General features: G+C 34.8%; 3 protein-coding genes across 4 annotated transcripts; all 3 read left to right on the top strand.

Moving 5' to 3' along the window:
* Positions 1 to 6380: 6380 nt before the first annotated feature.
* LOC103865497 (BEL1-like homeodomain protein 1) lies at positions 6381 to 10138 on the top strand. Of its 2 annotated transcripts, none has more exons than XM_009143288.3 (7): positions 6381 to 6548; positions 6637 to 6762; positions 6858 to 6906; positions 7154 to 8029; positions 8420 to 8808; positions 8953 to 9013; positions 9106 to 10138. In XM_009143288.3, exons 4-7 carry the CDS (start codon positions 7220 to 7222, stop codon positions 9871 to 9873), a joined length of 2028 nt encoding a protein of 675 aa, XP_009141536.1. In that variant the 5' UTR covers positions 6381 to 6548; positions 6637 to 6762; positions 6858 to 6906; positions 7154 to 7219; the 3' UTR covers positions 9874 to 10138. The 2 variants fall into 2 exon arrangements, with proteins under 2 accessions (XP_009141536.1, XP_009141537.1); XM_009143289.3 differs by having other exon boundaries at positions 6431 to 6548; positions 6679 to 6762.
* A 273-nt stretch (positions 10139 to 10411) lies between these two features.
* LOC103865496 (E3 ubiquitin-protein ligase PUB23) lies at positions 10412 to 15515 on the top strand. The gene has a single exon (XM_033290410.1). The coding sequence runs from the start codon at positions 13961 to 13963 to the stop codon at positions 15197 to 15199; it is 1239 nt and encodes a 412-aa protein (XP_033146301.1). The 5' UTR covers positions 10412 to 13960; the 3' UTR covers positions 15200 to 15515.
* Positions 15516 to 18642: 3127 nt separating this feature from the next.
* Positions 18643 to 22097, top strand: LOC103865495 (elongation factor 2). Its single transcript, XM_033290381.1, has 4 exons — positions 18643 to 18854; positions 19142 to 19180; positions 19271 to 19358; positions 19442 to 22097. Exons 2-4 carry the CDS (start codon positions 19178 to 19180, stop codon positions 21880 to 21882), a joined length of 2532 nt encoding a protein of 843 aa, XP_033146272.1. The 5' UTR covers positions 18643 to 18854; positions 19142 to 19177; the 3' UTR covers positions 21883 to 22097.
* The last annotated feature ends 408 nt before the right edge of the window (positions 22098 to 22505 follow it).

Raw genomic sequence — 22505 nt, 5'->3', positions numbered from 1 at the left:
ATTTTAGTTCAGTTAAGGAAAATAAATTTCTAAAATAAAAAAAATCACCATTTAATCACCAAATTATTAACTTTTATGTTTAGACGTAAACATCAAATATCACAATACAATATATAAAAGATATAAGTTCAACATTTCTAAATCATTAACTTTAAATGTAATATAATTACCACAAGTATTTTCTTGTTTTGATTATATAGTAGATATATAATCATTTTCTTTTATTTTGTTTCTTCTATTTATCTAAAAGCAAAACATATAAAAAAAATTAGATTGTTAACTATTTTATATTTAATGTTATTAATATATTAAGTTAATCTAATTAAATAAAATATTGGATTTTTGGTTCAATTCGGTTTAAAATCAAACCAAACCAAATAGTAACATTGATAAAAAAAAAACTTTAATTGAATGGCTGAGACATATATTTTGGTTTGATTGGAGTCAGTTTGAATTTAGTTGATACATTTCGGTTTTCTATCCACTCCTATGGGACTGAGTCTTAATTGTTTTTTTATATATACTGATTAGGTATGGTTATATTAGTTAAAAAAGAATTATACAATTTTCGGTATAATATAAATAGAATTGTAAGAAATAAAAAAATTTAATATCGTTTGGCACCGTATAAGTACAATCATCAAACATAAATCTTAATATATGATTTAGAGTGATTTTCATATAACTTTTTTCTTATAATTATTATTTTTATATAATTTATTAGAAACTAACAAATCTAATATTAGAAACTAACAAATCAAATATATAACTTTTTCTTATAATTATTATTTTAAAATTATTTTTATATAATTTATTAAAAACAAGATGAACGGCTTACCCGTATTGTTGTTAAAAAAACGGCTTACCCCTATTTTTTTTATTGAAACATTTTATATTACTTAATATTCTTTTCAAAATTAAAATCATCTATTATTTGGGTAATAGATGATTATTCGCATAAAATGGAGTTCCTACATATATTCGTGCGAGACTATTATTCGCATAAAATAGAGTTGCTCAAATACATTATTAACGTTTTTTTTGTCTTAGATATTAACATAAAGTTTGTATCAGGAAATAAATAGAAAATCAAGATCTCAATTATTGTTTATTAAGGGGTCATTAAAAGTCCATTAGCTTGATTGATATAACAGCTTATCTGTTACAACTCCCATCAAACCAAAGGCTTAAAGTATCAATTAGGTTAAACTGACTCGTCTAATTAAAACTTAAAATCAAATCAACTTTATTAGTTATATTAAGAAACTCAAACTTATCAAATTAACTCCCGGTTTATCATTAAAAAAGAAAAGCTTAAGTCGCGGTTTAGAATTAATCATTACAATAGTAACGTAGGATCTCCTATTTAGTTCCTCCATGCATCTTCGAATTGTTTAACTATATATTTCAAATCATTTTCCTCAAATTTGAAAAGGTTACTTTTAATATTACTAACATTGTACGTACAATCTGGATGTGACTACAGTTTTGCAGTTCTTCGAGACCCCCACCCCCAATAAAATATAGTGAGAAGTACATAAATTGAGTAATTTATTAGAGAAGATCATGTTTAAACTTTAAACCAATGACTAATTACTATCTCATAATCAGACTAATATACTAAATCAACGTCGCACACAGCAAAACACAAGACTGGGACACAGAGTCACTGAAATGGATAATGTAGTGATTTGTTATATAACTCGGAGTACTTAACTTGCTAAATAAGGTATATATGAATGAATATGATAGTGCGTTGGTAGCTCAAATGCATATGGAGGCTGAGATTCTTAGTAATTGGAATAAAAACATCCTTTTCATTCAAAAAGGCTGTACAGTTTTAATTTAGGACATACGTATTTTCTTTCACAGAGGATGAGCTTTCACTTGCAGTACAATTTTCTGACTTCCCCTGAAATTTTGTAAAAGCTAAAACTTAAAAAATATTGTAGAAAATCAACAAAAAGCTATTAATTAATCGACACCAATAACGTAGTGGTTTTACTGTGAACTTGGACATTGGATTTTATTACCTTGTCTTGCAACCAATTAAATCGGTGATATACAAATGACTGCACTACATATATATCTTTGTTCAAACAATGATGTATATTTTATGAAATTAGCTGCTTATAATAAAAAAATACAGTTTAAATTTGTAAGTTAACATTAGTAGTAAAAATACTTTAGTGATGGTAATTATGTGATTACTGCAATTCTGAGATTCTTTTTTTGAGCAACGTATAAATATTTCTTTAATAATTTAAAAGAGTCTTAAGTTGAACCCAACATAATTTAAGAATAAACATGCTTTTGCTAAACAATCAGCAGGCATGTTGGACTCACGAAAAACAAAAGATACATTATAATAAAAAAATAAGGAAGAAACAGACAGAGAAAACGTCCGACATCACTCGTGTAGTTCTGACGATCGATAAGCCGATGATAAAGCTCTGACGAGCACTTGGGAATCTAAGCAGAGACAAATATGAGTAAGCGGAGGTGGATAGCGTGGTGAAGGGCAGCTCTGATGGCGAGAGCCTCTGCTATGCAAGATGAGGAGACATGATTCTGAGATTGAGAGCCCGGGTTCAGTTCGTGTGAAGATTGATCTGTAAAGATCCAACCTAAGCATGTTGCTCTGAATGCCATGCCGCATCGGTGTTGCAGAATATTGTTTGCGAGTGGAGATTCTGTGATGGAGGAGGACGAGGACGCATCACCATGACAGTGGCTTTATTAGGCTGAACAAGCTCCCACTCCGTTAAGGAGATTAACGCTTTCAAGATTGTTTCCGCTGGAATGGAGGTCTTGTTTAGGAATAAGATCTTGTTTCTAGAGATCCATATAAACCAATAAATTCACAGAAATAGTTTGGAGGTGACGCTGTAAAGTGGGAGATTGGCCATGGAGTGAGACGATTGGGGATCCGTTTTGAAAGACAGACAAGCCGATGGATCGAAAGATTGGCTCCAGTGGACTAGATTTCAAATATCTGTAGCGAAACTGCTATGGAAGAATACGTGAAGAATGGTTTCCGGTTGGCCACATCTGCAACATTTGGTATTTTGAAAAGACCTTTGTGTTGAAGTGCCTCCCCAATGGGTAATGGGTAGTGCGTTTGTGAGAATCCGTACGGCGGACCCAGGCTCACAGTCCTACAAGGCACTGACCCTAATCTCTTACATGTGAGTCCTCACTAACTCTTCCATTTAGGTTATTGGTGCGCTTGGCGTTCAAGGAAGAGTAAATGAGAACTCACATGTGAGTAACTACTGATGAAATATCCATATGAACTTAGTGGTATTTTTTACAGTTCTAAAAATGTTTAAATCATAATTTCAAATTATGTTATACACAGAGTAGAATTGGCATTCTACGAAGTAGAAAATGAAATCCACTTTTTTTCATTGAATCTACTATATTTAGAATACATGATCTATGTAAATAATAATTAATATTCTAAAAATATTTAGAAAATATATTTCGCGCTTAACCTATCGTTCTAAAATCTGTAGAAATTGGAATTTACATATTAGTATAAATCTAAAACCTGTAGAAATCAAAATCTACACATTACTATAAATTTAAAAACTTGTAGAAAATAAGTTCTATAGATTTACTGTAAATCTAAAACCTGTAGAAATCGAAATCTACAAATTACTATAAATCTAAAAACCTGTAGAAACTGAGTTCTACAGATTTACTTTATTTTACGGATAAGAATAATCAGTTCCAAAAAATAATTAAAAAAATATTTGGATATATTCAGTTTCCATATATGAAAAAATTAATTTTTCAAAAATAAAAAATAAAAAAATCGTGGGACATAAAGTGTAGGTTTAGGTTTTTTTTTTATTTGAGGATTTTTAATGTTTTCCTTTATTTTAATTACTCTAATTATTTGTTATATTTTAATATTTACAATTGTTTGTTAATTGTAATTTCGAATTTATAATTGAATTTGAGGGTATTATGGTCTTTTTAAAAATAATTAGCCTAATGAAACATAAAATATGTGAGATTATTCTAATGGGACACATTTACCAATTTTTTGGCCTAAAACCAATTTTCTCAAAAAATATTTCAAATTTTGTTTCAAAATAACTGAAAATTCTGAGCTTTAAAATAAATGAATAAAATAACTGAATTCACATAGATTTTTTTTTTTTGAACACCACTGAATTCACATAGATAACATACGGTTTTGTGGACAGTGAACAAGTTCAAGTAGATGCTTAAATTTGTCTACGTATAATACAATTTATACAATTAATATAAAAAAATCAGTTTAACTACATACTGTTTTATACTGTTTAAAAATCTTCACTAATTTATTGTCTTACTTTACGAATTAAAACAGCTGTAAATAATTTTTGAAATTTTCATATGAATTCAGAGAGTGCTTAAAATAAATAAAAATCTGATTTAAAACTACGACATTCGCAGGCTTTTATATTTTAGCACTTTACTAATAAATTCACTACAAATTTACAAAATACAAGTGCACTTACGTGGTTTTAAATGAATTTATTTAAGTGGGGCCATTATTTCCATCATGGTTCATTATCATTATCGTTATCATCTTCTTTCTTCTTTCTTCTTTCTTCCTCTCTTTCTCAATAATTTAGATTTTTTGTGTATTGAATATTATAGGTTTTCTGCAGAAGGAGACGTTTCCTCGTTTTTGTGCTGTTTGGATCTTCTGACACACTTCACTTTTCGTATTTCAATTTCTATAATCCCCTTATGTACATTTAAAATATTAATATTTTACTGAGTTATATATTCTTGGCAGGTAATCCTCAGCGTAATTAAAACAGTTAGGGAACAAAGAGATAGACTGAAAAAAATAAAAATAAAAATAAAAGGGAAAGCAAAGTTAATCCGTTAATTTTTACTCACCTAAATAACAAAAACAAAAAGATTACCGTTTCTCATAGGCAGTGTCCAACGTAAAAGACAAAACTTTGCTCATTGATCTTTCTCGCTGTTGAATAATAGAGATATTTAGTTTCTGTAAGAACTTATAAATTGCGCTTTTTTGTTGTTACTGGAATATCACAGTGTTGACGATTAACACCAATGAAACAAATAAGTTTTATGTTTACTTGATAGAAAGAAACATCTAAGTAAATTTTCTATAAAAATTTTAGGATGTCTAATTTGTAACTAAAACATTACAAATTTGGTATAATTTTCAAGTTAATTAGATTTATGTGCCATCTTTAGTGTGTCTGAACTTGATGATAAAAGTCTCTTAAGTATAGTAATCTGAAGAATATTTTATGTTCAGGATTGTAGTTATATCAGTAAAGAAAGATTTGGATTCAGATGCGTGTTGGATTTCTTTTTATTAGAAAACATAAACATAATATTAAAATGAAAAAAATTATATGATTGTAAATTGGACACGACATACATGTCACTATGTCTTGATGCGATAATAATGATTTCCTCTATATAAAATTATGTAATGCATAAATATCTAAATAAGGGTGTTTGGTTGTTAGGATATGTGGGTTCATTACCAGGTCAATACATAAAAGGCCAAGGTCATATCATACAAGTTCCTCTGCTATTAATCCATTGCACGTACACGAATTATAAACCCTTGTAAGATTATATATGTATATATATAGATATATATGTCTATGAAACTGAAAATATTTTTGAAATTTGATTTTATGATTTACCGTCCTGTATGCTAAATTGAATATTAGAAGTAAACAATCATATACAGAAGTATTTGAAATTAAATATTTAACATATTTTATAATGTATGTCTTCGTGTGGATTTTATGTATCAATGTGCTAGACATAGTAATCATTCTGAATCCCCGCTGTTATTACAACATAGTGTAAAACGTTTTGAAAAACAATGAAGTAAAGGTTTTCTTAAAAATATATACATTATGAAAGAAATCTATGCAACTTATTAAAGAAATTATACATATATTCCTGTTTTGTTATTTTATTATTGTTGAAGATGTGAAACCAATGGCTCTAATCTTTCAGAGATGTTTCAAAATTAAGCATATTGTATTTTTATACTCAGTTTTGTTAAACATATTAAAAATATATAATTTATAAATTATGAAAACTTTCTAGTATCCAATTTATTCGGTAAGTATAAGGAAACTAACATATTTTATTACTTTTGCCATCTAAGAAAAAAAATCCAACATGGTTGGATTGTCCATTTAGTTTATTAAACTAAACATAGTATAAAATTAGCCGGTGGCCAACATAAAGTTGTAAACACATGCAGAAGCTTAATTTTTGTGAATACAACATATACAAGTATCAGTATCTGTATCAATATCAATATGAGTTGAAATCAAGTTCTGATGACAATACTACACTAAATTTACATAGTGACTTCATGTCTTAAAAATTTGTTAATGTCATGAAATGAAAGAAGAAACATAATAAAACGTTTTGGTTATAAGATATACCGACCATAACACAAAAGAAGAAAAAAAAAATAGAGAGAAGATGGTGGCGTACTAAGACTGTAGAAGATTAATGAGTGAAGGGAAAGATGGGTATCTTTTATCTCTCCTTTTCTTTTATCCTCTCTCTCTCTCTCTCTCTCTCTCTCTCTCTCTAATATAATATACATTCATCTTTCAGCTTTTTAAATGTATTTTATATTTCCCCTTTGAGCGAGAAAAGAGTTGCAGAGAGATCTTTGAGTCTGACACAGAGACCAAACTCACATAGCAATCACACACACACACACATCTCCATAAAACATAGGTATGTATATAAGTGCATATTCTTGTGTGAGTGAGTCTGTCTCTCTCCCTCTTTCTCTTTGATACAAATTCTCTATTGTAACTTTCCTTTTGCAGCTTGAGATGATCATGAAACACGTGCATCATCAGATCTCTATCAATCCAGGTTCTTCATCTTTCTTTTCTATTTTATATAATTTCAGCTTCCCCCTTAACTCTATTATTTTATTATATTATTTTCAATCATGCTTATGTCTTAATTTTCCATATCCATAATTAGTCTCTTCTTTTTCTTCTTGATGGGATCACAATTCGTTCTTTCTTTTCTTTGAAGAGTATATATATATAAGGATCTATATGAACTTATAGTGTTTTTTGTTTTGCTCTTTTTGTTTGTTTCTATGATCAATCAGCTTGGTGAAAAGAAGATCAAGAAACGTCACCTTTTTATTCGTGAGTAACAAGTATATACTAATAAGATGGCTGCCTACTTCCACGGAAACCCATCGGAGATCTCAGCCGGACCTGACGGTGGTTTACAGACGTTGATCCTCATGAATCCAACGACCTACGTTCAATACACTCAACAAGACGACGACTCAAACAACAACAACAATAGCAACAACAACGCTAACAACAACAACAGTTTTGTCTTCCTCGATTCTCACGCGCCGCCGCAAAACGCGAGCCAGCAGTTCGTTGGAATACCACTCTCAGGCCACGAAGCTGCTTCCATTACAGCCGCCGACAACATCTCTGTACTTCACGGATACCCTCCACGCGTGCAGTACAGCCTCTACAACAGCCACCAAGTGGATCCCACTCACCAGCAAGCCGCGTGTGAGACTCCACGCGCGCAGAGAGGCTTGTCTTTGAGTCTCTCGTCTCAACAGCAGCAGCAGCAACAACAACACCAGACTCTCCATCACGTCGGGTTCGGGTCCGGACCAGGAGAGGATATACGGGTCGGACCAGGCTCTACAGGATCGGGAGTAACAAACGGGATAGCGAATCTTGTGAGCTCTAAGTACTTGAAGGCTGCGCAAGAGCTTCTAGACGAAGTAGTCAACGCTGATTCTAATGACATCAACATTAAATCCCAACTCTTCTCATCGAAGAAAGGGACTAGTGGAACTGATAATAAAGCTGTCGGAGAATCCTCTACCGGCGCCGGAGAAGGTTCTGGTGGCGGAGGAGAAGCTTCCGGGAAACGTACGGTGGAGCTAGGAACGGCGGAGAGGCAGGAAATACAGATGAAGAAAGCAAAGCTTAGTAGTATGCTTCACGAGGTAACAACAAAAACACTCCATATACGTACGTATTATATACAATCTATACCTATACTAAGTGATCTCTTATATCACACATGAAGTGGACTTCGAAAAAGCTACGATAAGATTTTAAGTCATTTTCACTTCATATTATATTTATACAATTTCTTATATATATCTTTTGTCTCAAATCAAAGAAATCTTATCGAGTTCCTCTCTTCTAAATAGATAATGATTATAAATGAGCTTTTTCCGTATTTTTGAAAGACTTATCAGTTTTTATAAATAAAATATTGACCGTCAATTATATTGTTAAGTTTATGCGTTTTTAACTTAAAACTAACGATAATTATATTAGTCCAAGTCCATAATTTATAAGCTTCATGTGACCTTATTGCTTGGGAATAGGTGGAGCAGAGATACAGACAGTATCACCAACAGATGCAGATGGTGATCTCATCGTTCGAGCAAGCGGCAGGAATAGGTTCCGCGAAGTCATACACGTCGCTCGCACTGAAGACCATATCAAGACAGTTCCGGTGCTTGAAAGAAGCGATCGCTGGTCAGATAAAAGCGGCTAACAAGAGCCTTGGGGAGGAAGATTCTGTCTCTGGTGTTGGGACGCTTGAAGGGTCGCGGCTCAAGTTCGTAGACCATCACTTGAGACAGCAGAGAGCTCTTCAGCAACTTGGAATGATTCAACATCCTTCCAATAATGCTTGGAGACCTCAACGTGGTCTACCTGAGCGAGCCGTCTCAGTCCTCCGTGCTTGGCTCTTTGAACACTTTCTTCACCCGTAAGTAACCCTTGCAACATCTGCACACATTCTTAGCAAAAAAAGAAAATCTATACACATCCATTTGTGTTTCAAAAAAAAAAATACACATCCATTTATTTTCACTTATATACTAATTAACTGTTGTATTTGTTTACATTATAGATACCCTAAGGATTCGGACAAGCACATGCTAGCCAAGCAAACAGGTCTCACTAGGAGCCAAGTACGTACACTTCAAGTGATTCTTGTGTTAGTGTGCTAATTAGGGAACGTATTTTTATATGTGAATTAATTAATTTATTTATTTTTTATTAGGTCTCGAACTGGTTTATAAACGCTAGAGTTCGGCTATGGAAGCCAATGGTGGAAGAGATGTACACGGAGGAGATGAAGGAGCAGGGAAAGAACATGGGATCCATGGAGAAGACACCTAATATGGATCAAAACAACGAAGATTCTGCTTCTAAATCAACAAGTAACCAAGAGAAAAGCCCCATGGGAGGAGGAGGCGCTGACAATTACCATATGAATCCTAATCACAATGGTGACCTAGAAGGCGTCACTGGAATGCAAGGAAGTCCCAAGAGGCTACGAACAAGCGAAGAGACAATGATGCAGCCTATAAATGCGGATTTCAGCTCTAACGAGAAGCTCACAATGAAAATTCTAGAAGAAAGGCAAGGGCTAAGATCAGACGGTGGATACCCTTTCATGGGGAACTTCGGACAATACCAAATGGATGAGATGTCAAGATTCGAAGTAGCTGTGTCTGACCAGGAGCTCTTAGCACAAAGGTATTCAGGAAACAATAATGGTGTGTCACTCACGCTAGGCTTACCTCACTGTGATAGCTTGTCGTCCACGCATCATCAGGGTTTCATGCAGACTCACCATGGGATTCCGATTGGGAGAAGGGTGAAAATAGGAGAAGCAGATGATTATGGAGCCGCCGCCTTAAACGGTGGCGGAGGCTCGGCCGCAACCGTGCATTCATCAGCCACAGCAGCCGCTGCTTACAATGGGATGAACATACAGAATCAGAAGAGATATGTGGCTCAGTTATTGCCTGACTTCGTTGCTTAAACCCATGAGCAACCAACAAAGGTTATTTATACATTAGTATATAGTTTTTCTTATACCATTGAACCAAAACAAAGAACAAAATTTAATTTTAGTCTTTGGTTATATATGGCCGACGGTTGTATATCGATTTTTGTAATTTGTTTTTCTTTTTTATTGGGGGATGGATAGAATTATATGTATATGGGATTAGTTACGTGTAATAGCTTGCTTTTGGGTGTATACCAACATATATTTTTACTTTTTATTGTATTGTAATAATAAGATAGTGGTCTGAGTTTCCAATATGCTATGATGATTACAGAATATATCTCTCTTTTTTTTTAACAGACAGAAAATCACATAATAGATCTAAGCTGCATGTTTGACCCAACAATAAAAAAAAACTAAATGTATTAATTCACCAATCAGAAAAATGTATGCAGAGTTGGAACTTTGAATCTTTATTTTTAAGAAGTGGATATGTGTTGGAGACATATTCAAATGAAATTATACAAATATATACTTCAATTACGAAAAAACAAATTCAGAATTTATACTGTAATTAGTTCATTAATTATAAATATTAAAATGTTAAAATCCAAATAATTGTTACATGTACCACCGTTATTTTTATTTTTCCTAATTTCAAAAGCTCAAAAAAAAGATTTTACGAATTGTTGAAAGTTAGTTTAGATTTTTTTTTTTTTGACAACCGTTAGTTTACGAATTGTTGAAAGTTAGTTTAGATTATTAACATCAAATATAATAAGAGAATTATTAATTAAGATGACAACATTGATAAAATGTGTTCTAAATTGTTCTTTTAACATATGTAAAAAAGGAATTCTTTCAAATATTTTATCAAAAAATTGAAAAATATTTCTGCTCTTCTAACTCATCCACACTATGAACCATGCATTCAAATGAGAGCAACAAGTTTATCCCATGCTTGAGTATCAAAATCTCGCACTCGTGAACTTTGTCTATCTAGAAACGTGAGGCACATGGAGCATACGAAATGGGTTGCAACGATTGAAAATTTGAGCCCAATTCATCATGCCAGATGAATAAAAATTACAATATAAAGAATATCTCAAACGACCCGTTTAAAAAACAAACACACAACAACGTTTAGCTATTCAGTGATCACAAACATTACTTCATTGAAGAATTTTTCCAACATCACCGCTTTGTTGAGGCCCAATTTAATGACTTCTACAGCGTCATACAACAACTTTGTAAAAGTTGAGATCAATTTGAACTTTAAGCTTTTCCTCCTGTATACAGACTGTACCGCCGATTAAACCAGCTGTGACCAGACTGGTCATGGCCCTCATGGTGCTTATTTACGGATAATTAACGGACTTTAATCCCCACGCCACGATGTTGCATATCCTACCATTATTTCACTTTTACGGTTTTACCACATAGTTTTAGCATCTACATATTATGATGTAATGCAGATTTCAAATACATATACAGGATGAAATACTAGGAGATGTTTCATAAAAATCTCAAAAAAACTTTATACTAGGAGATGTTTCATAAAGGAAGAAATTCTAAAACTATATTTTAAATTGCTACAAGATCTGTAGATGCATTTTATCTAGCAATTGCAACTGTTAGTCGTAAAGTAAGATTATATTATTGATTAAAATTTCTTACAGAGTGTTGTCAAATAAATTAGTGAATTAGCTGGCATGAATATATAATATTATACTTTGTTATTCTAAGACAGTTTCATACACGCAGACACATTCCTGCTACGTTTTTATTTCTGAACAATCATTCATGCTATATTGTTTTTTTTTTCATGCTATATTATTTATGTATTTTAAACCGTGTTATTTTGCGTAAGGTGTGGCATAAGCTGTTGAAGTTCCATGCTATTTATTTGATTCCAGCCGTAAAATGATACATTTTGTCCCCGTATATGTATATTTGATTGATCTTCTACATAGACGATTGTTGCTTTATACAACTTCATCCCAATAAGAATGATCATTTCATAATCCCCTAATGTGTTATAACTGTATGATTTTATCATCTAATCATACACTTATTTATTTTGCTAAAGCATTGTAAGCTCCTGTCAGAAACTCAATCATACAACACGACCTTTCATGATCTGCCCATATTATATTTTTAAGCCCTACATATCTAGTATAGTGGTTGCTCTCGTAAAATTAAACATTGTCCATATTATTAGACTTTGACACCTAAATAGACAGCCGTTTACAATTATATCATGATGCGCTTCACAGAATTGTCAAAGTAAGTATGAAATCAAGAAAAACGGTTTAGTGAGATGGCAATATTCAAATTTTGAAGATTGTAGAAGAAGTTGAACATTAACTATCTATGAGATATAAGTTTATATGGGTCCAATGGACCGCTAATGGCACTTAATTAGGTCTTGTCGGTAACTAACGAGGAAACAATCAAAGGAAACCAACATTTTCTAAATTAGAAGTAAAGGTCACCCATAAGTTATAACTGCAACCATGGAAATGGTAAACGACGTTAGAATAGCCTATGACACGCCAATCTCTGTTGTTACCCATAACTAACTGCCAACTCCAGTGGATATCCTTAGATTTTGCTTCTTATGATGTTTCCATTAAAGTAGTATGCAACGCCAATCACTGTTGTTGTTGTTTCACCTGCTGTAACTACGCAGTCTACACTCACTCCAGAATCTACATGCGTAGTGGCAGAACCAGCAATCCCTATGACTAGTGTAAGAGAGTTCAATTCTACTACTGGGTTAAACAACAAAAATACTCCCGTGTTGGGTTCTCCTCATGGTAACATTTTCTACTCCCTTTCTTTTGGATTCATTGATTAATGCAATTGAAGGGATTGGTTTTGGTAAAAAATTTACCATTTTAGATATAGAGTTTTCAGAGTTTGAGATCTGGATGATCCTTCTAAAAAACTCATGAAAATTAAATAATAAAACCTACACAAAAATTCCAAAAGATGCAATAGAACATGGTAGAAGAATGAATAAATAGAAGCTGTGACGGATGTGGAGGTTGCAGCTCTTCATCTTAAATGACTTTATAAATTTTCAAGATCTTCCTTTTGCATTTGTGATGATCTTGGCCTGAGCGTCGGTTCAACCTCATCCCACCCCACTATCAAATTCCACAGATGAAAAATTTCTACCATTTTCATGTATTCGCTTTATATATATGTTTTCTTAACTGTAAGATTTACATCAGTCGTAAAGTAAATTGTCTTCTTACTTTTGATTTGATATCAATTTTTAAAACCAAAAAGTTCAAATTGGAGAGCTGGATCAAATTAAAGACATTAACGTCAAATATGTAAAACTTCACCAAAATTCCTATATTTTAAATGACAAGGTACTAACGAATGTGTAACCGTTACTATTTCTTTGCTACGAGGCCACAAAAAAAAAAAAAAAAGAATCATATTTAACATTCATTTAAAAAGAAAAAGAAGAATCAGTGGTCAAATGGGATGGCAAAAAATTATGTAAAACTAAAAACTTAAAAAGATAGGAAGAACAATCAATTATGGCATGTGATTAATAAAAAGATCCCAGACACAAAACAGACACTGTTCTCTTCACCACCGTCACGACCCAATGAATCTTTACTTCATTGTCTTACTCTTATCCGTTTGGTTACAACTCCCCTCTGAAAAGTCAAACCACTCATACGTCTCACGTGTTTATTAAAACTATTATTTTCGTACACCACCCAACTCAAACGTAAAAGAAAGTCAAATCTATGTTCCTCGTCCGTTCCATAACAAAATAATACTAATAAACTTACATAGGGGCAGGTTTTTTCTTGTTTTGGCATATATAGGGACAGCTTTACAAAGAGTATATGTATTTTCCGTGTTTTGACTTTTTAATAATTGTGAAATTCAACCATTTCATTTATATTTAAAGCCCCCAAGCTCCTCTCTCTCTTTTTATTCAAACCAATTCACATCTTCCCAAGACCCAACTACTACAACTTGTAGCAAGAAAAATATACTATAGTTTTTGTCTTGCTTCCTCAGATTCTTTGTTCAATATAACTCATCTTGGTTCTCGTCAAAAATTCACAACCTCCTTATTACTAGTTCCATGGATGAAGAGATCGAGATTCCTCCTTTCTTTCTTTGCCCAATCTCTCTAGAGATCATGAAAGATCCGGTGATAGTCTCTACGGGAATAACCTACGATAGAGACAGCATCGAGAAATGGCTCTTTTCAGGTAAGAAGAACTCGTGTCCGGTCACAAAACAAGACATAACCGACGCAGATCTCACCCCAAACCACACTCTTCGACGTCTCATCCAATCTTGGTGCACTTTAAACGCATCCTACGGCGTGGAGAGGTTCCCGACCCCGAGACCTCCGATATGTAAATCTGAGATCGAAAAGCTCATAAAAGATTCAGCCTCTTCTCATCAAAACCAGGTCAAGTGTCTCAAAAGACTACGTCAGATAGTGTCGGAGAACAAGACCAACAAGAGGTGCTTGGAGGCAGCAGGAGTACCGGAGTTCTTGGCCACCATCGTAAGCAACAACGAGTCAGAGAACGTGTTTGACTCTTCGATGAGTTTGACCGACGAAGCCCTCAGCTTACTATACCATCTTGAGACTTCAGAGACAGTTCTCAAGAACCTTTTAAACAACAAGAAAGGTAGAGATATTGTTAGCTCGTTGATAAAGATCATGCAGCGAGGCATGTACGAATCTAGAGCCTACGCAACTTTGCTTCTCAAGAACATTCTTGAAGTAGCGGAACCAATGCATATTATGAATTTGAAGCCATCGGTTTTCACTGAGGTCGTCCAGATCTTGGACGACCGGATCTCGAACAAGGCGACAAAAGCTGCTTTGCATATATTGGTGAACATATGCCCATGGGGAAGGAACAGACACAAGGCCGTGGAAGCTGGAGCGATCTCTATGATGATTGAGCTTCTCATGGACGAGAGCTTCTCATCAGATAGGAGAGGTCCAGAGATGGCGATGGTGGTTCTTGATCTGTTGTGTCAGTGTGCGGAGGGACGAGCCGAGTTCTTGAACCACGGAGCAGCTATAGCAGTGGTGTGCAAGAAGATACTGAGGATTTCGCAGACGGCGAGCGATAGAGCTGTTAGGGTTTTGTTATCGGTGGGAAGGTTCTGCGCGACGCCGAGTTTGCTGCACGAGATGTTACAGCTGGGGGTCGTATCGAAGCTGTGTCTTGTGCTTCAGGTTAACTGTGGAAGCAAGACTAAAGAGAAGGCAAAGGAGTTGCTTAAGTTGCACGCTAGAGTTTGGAAGGACTCGCCTTGTCTCCCAAGAAACATGATTCTTGCATATCCCTCGTGATGAAACCAAGAAAACAACGTAAACTAGTCGGATTCTCAATGAGTGCAAACGCTTATATGAGAGTTGCTCTTCGTAATTTGTTGAAAAGACTTCTGGTTTATTCCTATAATTATCCAACCATTTTAGTTTTCTATACGTTTGATGTTCAAGATGTAGATAATAGGGGAACTTGTTCATCAAATTATTATTCCTTAGAAAGAAAAAAACTGCAAGATATGAATGAATCACATTTTACATGGCTGTTCTCTCTTGTTTAATATTTTGAAACGATTCTGTTCGTTGTATGTTTTTCTTTTGAGTATATCCTTTTCCATTATATTAAGTTTTCGACTACAATAATTTTCGTATGAATAAGTATGATGCCATATATCAGTTCAATATATATATATTAGTTTAATAACATTCAACTTTAGATCACATTGTTACTATGTTAAATTGATCAATTAATCTAACAGATGTTACCCTCGTTTGAAATTGCAAAAACTGTATATATAGATTTAAGCAATAAGCACATGGTGTTGATACAAGAATTAATACAATAAGAAATCTTACTTGGGTATTACAAGAATCTTTTTTTATATAAAATCACATCTGGTTGAATTTAGTTCTTACAATTAATTTAATGCATTTACAAGGAGGTTGTGCCCTTGCATCGAATCTAATATAATTACGAAAAATCTCTTAGTTGTAAGAACAATTACCAAAGTTATGATTGACCAGCTAAATTAGAGACTTGTAATTACTTAAGGACGCAAGTCGAGAGTGAAGACAAATCTGTAGATGTTAAAATATAGAATACTACACAAATAGCCACCCAAAAAGAAATAGATATAAAGAAATTGACACTGAATATAATAAGGAGCAAGGCTAGTGTTGAACCATACCACCCACCAATCTAATGAGAAGTTATTAGGATGAAATTCTTATCGGAATATAAAAAACTGTCTTTTAATTTTTAACTAAAAAATATAAAACTTGGTTTTTAAATAAGATATTTAAAAATTATTTTTAACGTTTTTAATTAAAATTTAAAAGACGGTTTTTTATATTCCGGTAAGAACTCCATCCTAAGAATCTCCATTATTCATATGCTCTAAGCCATCTCACATAAAAATAGTTATAAAGTGAAAATATTCCGGTTGGTGTGATCACTTTTTATTTTAACAAAAATCAAAGAAGCAGTCATATATTGCGAGCAGCTCACAAATCTAGAGGCTTTAATTTAAAATTTACAAAAGTGGGTCCAGACTGGACCACATCTTGTAGCTGTGAACAAAATACAGAGAAATTCATAAATAATACAAACAAAAGTCTTCAACTTGATAAATAAAACAGTTGTGTTTGTGCTGTTTCTCTCAACCATCTCAAATACCTTCCTATCTTATGTCCTTCTTCTCTCTTGTTACGTTATTATTATTTATGATAGTTTGCTGGTTGGTAGCGTTTTGACGTACTATAATTTTAATCGAAAAAGCGAGTAAAATTGTATAGAAAGATTTGATTATGCACCGTATAATGAAGTCTTTCTCAAGCCTAACATGAAAAATGCTATGAACAATGTTTTATTTATTTATAATTCTTAGTTGTATAAGGTTTTGAGGTCTATCTGTAGGTTTTTTGTATTCTAATCTTTTTTCACAAAATTAACAAGATAAAAGGGTATGTCCGTCGACCTCTTATTGTCGTTTACGCTAGTTTGTTAGGGTTTATGAATTCATCGTTGTTCACTTGCGATTTTCATAATAAAATCTTAAACGAACGATACTGTTTTCGAAAGTGTTGTGGTCCGATAACACATTCAAAGATAGATAATGCGGGGTTCGAACCTTACCCTATTGTCTTTGAATTTAAATGCGCCATATAAAATCCATTCAATGCATCTTTTTTGGAGAAAATAAATTCATTCAATACATAAGTATGGAGTAGTCTAGCGTTCTTCCCTTTCCGTGGGACTTGGAGTAGTAATTGCGACAACCAAACTTATTGTTATACTGACGTATACTCCCGTGAAAATACTTTTCGTATGTATACAGTTTGGTAGATGAGGAGAATCCACATATTTAATTATTTATATCCTTTAATTATATAATATCCATTCCTTAATGTTTTGATCCAATAGTATTTTAGGTGCATACATGTACACGGGCCCTTGTATATTTGTTTGTGCATGCAATGCAATATCTATGCATACATATACTGTGGACCGGGCGTGAATGACCAAACAACTTTGACGCCGCAAATGAAGACTACATTCTTTTCGCTCGTCGTATCGTATGAGGTGACTGCAACGTATGGTTTAAACTTAAAAACTATGGCTGTAACTGGATGTTAATAAAAGGAATAAATGCAATTATAGGAATAGAAAAAGACTAGAATAGCACCAAACCAAGTTTATGTTTCCGAAGTAGCAAGGTTCAAAGTCACAAAAATAGGTTTAATTAAAGAGGTAAATATACACTTATACCCCTTGGGTTAATTAATCCAAACCTTAGGGTTTAGAGTTAAGGGGTGGGGTTTTGGAATTAGGGTTTAAAATTTTATAAAAAAAATATATAAAATAAAAAATAAAAATTTTAAAAACAGTTTTAAAAAGTATTTTTAAATTATAAAAAGAAAATTCGAAAAAAAAATAATAAAAAAAAAATTCGAAAAAAAAATTATAAAAATTTCGAATCTGAAAACATATAATCTGAAACTATAAAAAAAAAAAATCTTTTTTCATTTTTTTTTAATTTTTATTTTATTTATTTTTATTTATTTTTGTTTGTTTATTTAATTTTAAACCAAGGGTATTAGGGATATTTTACCCTTTAATGAATGTCATTTTTGTGACTTTCTCCTTCTAGTGCTATTTTTGAGACATAAACTTCAAAAGGTGCTATTATTGACAATTGCCCTTATAGGAATGATAATTAGTCGAATTCAATGGAATGGAATTAGTATTCCATTTGTTCCATAATTATTTTTAGAATGGATTTTCAAAAGAATGTTGATATTTTTTTTGGAATGGAAAGGAATAATATGGAATGAGATGGAATAGCTATTCTTTTTTTTCATTGTAACTGGTGAATATTTATGGAATGAGAAGAAATTAAACATTCAGGAAGTTTTTATTCTAAAAAAATGTATTTAAGTTGCATCCTATATGAATCCCAAGTGATTTTAAAATTGATAAATATAAGAGGACGTAACATAGACACGTAAAGCACCCACTCTACGACTATGGTTTTAACTTTGACCGGCTCACTGTTATTCTCTCCACTTTTTATAATTTTGTTTATTCAACTTATGATTTTGACAAAATAGCCAACCTAAGTAATTTCTTAGCCAACCAATAACTTGCAGATAAAACTTAAAGCGTTTCTGTCAGTCTGTGTCCATATAGATTTACGGCCACATAATTGTCAACAAGCTAAGCTCTGCAGATTGTGACAATGACAAACATAGTTGGACATCACATAGCTAACATAGATCTAATAATTTCAAAACGAAATATTCCACGAACAATTGGGCCAAAATAGTATTGGGCCAACGAGGCTCACGAGAAAACAGAGCTAAAACCCTAGAAGAGATTAGGAAAGTACATATCGAACGCCTCCTCTCACTTCCAAGCTCCTCTCTCTCTCTCTTCCCCAATCCCTTCTCTCTCTCCAAGGTTCGTCCGTATTGAATCTCCATAGTTTTGATGTTTAGATGACCATTACTGTTTGTTTATCAATCCCTTGACTCGTTCTTGTTAGATCTGTTCGTAGAAACGTTTGAATACAATTTGTTTGTGAGCTGTTCTTCTATTTATACTTTTGAGTAAAAGTTTGGATAGATAATTGGATGCAAATATGATAGAAGAAAACACATTATTTTAATAAAAGTTTTAATTTTGGTATTGTAAATGTTTTTAGTTTCAGTTTTTCCTAATTCTTAATATCGTTTCTGTGATTGCAGAGATATCGTAGGTGAAGAATATAAGAGTTAGTCAAAATGGTAAAAAGCCTTATTCTTTTACTTTGTCTTGTTGTTGTTGTTGTTGATTCTAAAGCTTAAATACTTTTTTATTTTTAATGGAACTTGTAGGTGAAGTTTACATCCGATGAGCTTCGTCGGATCATGGATTACAAACACAACATCCGTAACATGTCCGTTATTGCTCATGTGGACCATGGTGGTTACTGTCTTTTACTATTTTTTTTCAAGATTATTTTTTTTTCTCTTTTCTCTTATGCTTTTGTGATTGATTGACAACAGGTAAATCCACCCTCACTGACTCCTTGGTTGCTGCTGCTGGTATCATTGCTCAAGAAGTTGCTGGTGATGTCCGTATGACTGATACACGTGCCGATGAGGCTGAACGTGGTATCACCATCAAGTCCACGGGTATCTCTCTCTACTACGAGATGACTGATGCTTCCTTGAAGAGCTTCACTGGTGCCAGAGATGGAAACGAGTACCTTATCAACCTCATCGACTCTCCTGGCCACGTTGACTTCTCCTCTGAGGTCACTGCTGCGCTCCGTATCACTGATGGTGCCCTTGTTGTCGTCGACTGTATCGAGGGTGTCTGTGTTCAGACGGAGACTGTGCTGCGTCAGGCTCTTGGTGAGAGGATTAGGCCCGTGCTGACTGTGAACAAGATGGACAGGTGTTTCCTTGAGCTTCAGGTTGATGGTGAGGAGGCTTACCAGACGTTCCAGAGGGTTATTGAGAATGCTAATGTCATCATGGCGACGTATGAGGATCCTCTCCTTGGTGATGTTCAGGTTTACCCTGAGAAGGGAACTGTTGCCTTCTCTGCTGGTCTCCACGGATGGGCTTTCACTCTGACCAACTTTGCAAAGATGTATGCTTCCAAGTTCGGTGTTGATGAGACTAAGATGATGGAGAGGCTGTGGGGTGAGAATTTCTTTGACCCTGCCACTAGGAAATGGAGCAGCAAAAACACTGGGTCCGCTACCTGCAAGCGTGGGTTTGTGCAGTTCTGTTATGAGCCCATCAAGCAGATCATTGCCACTTGCATGAATGACCAGAAGGATAAGTTGTGGCCTATGTTGCAGAAGCTTGGAGTCCAGATGAAGTCTGACGAGAAGGAGCTTATGGGTAAACCTTTGATGAAGCGTGTCATGCAGACTTGGCTCCCTGCGAGTACTGCTTTGCTTGAGATGATGATCTTTCACCTTCCATCTCCCCACACTGCACAGAGGTACCGTGTTGAGAACCTGTATGAAGGTCCTCTCGATGACCAGTATGCCACTGCCATCAGAAACTGTGATCCTAATGGCCCTCTCATGCTCTATGTCTCTAAGATGATTCCTGCTTCAGACAAGGGAAGATTCTTTGCTTTTGGTCGTGTATTCTCTGGTAAGGTGTCCACTGGTATGAAAGTCAGAATCATGGGTCCCAACTTTGTTCCTGGTGAGAAGAAAGATCTTTACGTCAAGAGTGTTCAGAGGACTGTCATCTGGATGGGCAAGAGGCAAGAGACTGTTGAGGATGTTCCCTGTGGTAACACCGTTGCTATGGTTGGTCTTGATCAGTTCATCACCAAGAATGCTACGCTGACGAATGAGAAAGAAGTTGATGCTCATCCTATCCGTGCTATGAAGTTTTCTGTGTCCCCTGTTGTACGTGTTGCTGTCCAGTGCAAGGTCGCTTCTGATCTTCCCAAGCTTGTTGAGGGACTTAAGAGGCTGGCCAAGTCTGACCCTATGGTTGTGTGCACAATGGAGGAGTCAGGTGAGCACATTGTTGCTGGTGCTGGAGAACTCCATCTTGAGATTTGCTTGAAGGATCTTCAGGATGATTTCATGGGTGGTGCGGAGATTGTCAAGTCTGACCCTGTTGTCTCATTCCGTGAGACTGTTTTGGAGCGATCTGTGCGTACTGTGATGAGCAAGTCCCCAAACAAGCACAACCGTCTGTACATGGAGGCTAGGCCCTTGGAGGATGGTCTTGCGGAGGCAATAGATGACGGCCGTATTGGTCCAAGAGATGATCCCAAGATACGTTCCAAGATATTGGCTGAGGAGTTTGGTTGGGACAAGGATCTTGCAAAGAAGATATGGGCGTTTGGACCAGAAACCACAGGGCCCAACATGGTTGTTGACATGTGTAAGGGAGTTCAATACCTGAATGAAATCAAGGACTCTGTTGTTGCTGGGTTCCAGTGGGCTTCCAAGGAAGGTCCTCTTTGTGATGAGAACATGAGAGGAATCTGCTTTGAGGTTTGCGATGTTGTGCTCCACTCTGATGCTATCCACAGAGGTGGTGGTCAGGTTATCCCAACAGCGAGGAGGGTTATTTACGCGTCACAGCTCACTGCCAAGCCCAGACTGTTGGAACCGGTTTACATGGTGGAGATCCAAGCACCAGAAGGAGCTCTTGGAGGAATCTACAGCGTGCTGAATCAGAAGCGTGGACACGTCTTTGAGGAGATGCAGAGGCCAGGGACACCGCTGTATAATATCAAGGCGTACCTGCCAGTTGTTGAGTCATTTGGATTCTCAAGTCAGCTTAGAGCAGCAACCTCAGGACAGGCTTTCCCTCAGTGTGTGTTTGATCACTGGGAGATGATGTCATCTGACCCTTTGGAGACAGGATCGCAAGCTTCAACGCTGGTGGCTGACATCAGGAAGAGGAAGGGTATGAAGGAACAGATGACTCCTTTGTCTGATTTTGAAGACAAGCTTTAAGCAGCCAGCCAACAAGACTACTCACTATGTTCACCCTTATCTCTCTATCTCTACCGTATTTTGTTTACTCTGTTTTGGTGTTATGATACGACTGAATTTTTCGCTTTTGAAGTTGAGAGAACTGGTTATCTCTATGTGTGTTCCCATGTATTTTACTCTTTGCATTCTCTCTTATTGGAACATTGTTATATGCTGTTGTGCATTGCAAGCAATAAGATGCTAGTCTCCAAGCCAAACCATTAGGTTGAAGCTTTGCAGGTGTAGGGAAGATGAGGTTTTGTTAGGTCAGATTTTGAATCCCTTTATTGCGGTCTTTGAAGTTAAGACAACTAAAAACTTATGACACAGAGACCGTCTTTCGTTTTTTTAAAGATCCTTTGGTTTATGTTCTTGTTCTTGTCTCAGATAAAGACACAAGAAACATTCTATCCTCTTGGAAGTAGCCTTCTTCTCTTCAGCTTCTTGATACTCTTCAATTATATGAAGAAGCTCTTCAACTGCACGAACAGAGATTAGTGCATTAAGATCTTCTCCTTATTTTTGTGATATGTATTAAAAAGCTCCAGCGTCTGGACAAACCCCTTCTCTTGATTAACAATTTCAGATTCATTGTGCTATTAATG

Source organism: Brassica rapa, chromosome A04, assembly GCF_000309985.2.
Source record: "Brassica rapa cultivar Chiifu-401-42 chromosome A04, CAAS_Brap_v3.01, whole genome shotgun sequence".
Lineage (NCBI taxonomy): Eukaryota > Viridiplantae > Streptophyta > Magnoliopsida > Brassicales > Brassicaceae > Brassica > Brassica rapa.
Note: the sequence above shows the minus strand (reverse complement) of the source record. Positions and strands in the feature narration are given on the sequence as shown.

Bases quoted from the DNA above. Each gene is read 5' to 3' on its own strand.
- LOC103865497 (XM_009143288.3), top strand. From the start codon at position 7,220: ATGGCTGCCTACTTCCACGGAAACCCATCGGAGATCTCAGCCGGACCT. The intron at 8,030-8,419 runs GTAACAACAAAA...GCTTGGGAATAG, and splicing joins TTAGTAGTATGCTTCACGAG to GTGGAGCAGAGATACAGACA. The intron at 9,014-9,105 runs GTACGTACACTT...ATTTTTTATTAG, and splicing joins CAGGTCTCACTAGGAGCCAA to GTCTCGAACTGGTTTATAAA.
- LOC103865496 (XM_033290410.1), top strand. From the start codon at position 13,961: ATGGATGAAGAGATCGAGATTCCTCCTTTCTTTCTTTGCCCAATCTCT.
- LOC103865495 (XM_033290381.1), top strand. The intron at 19,359-19,441 runs GTGGTTACTGTC...GATTGACAACAG, and splicing joins TATTGCTCATGTGGACCATG to GTAAATCCACCCTCACTGAC.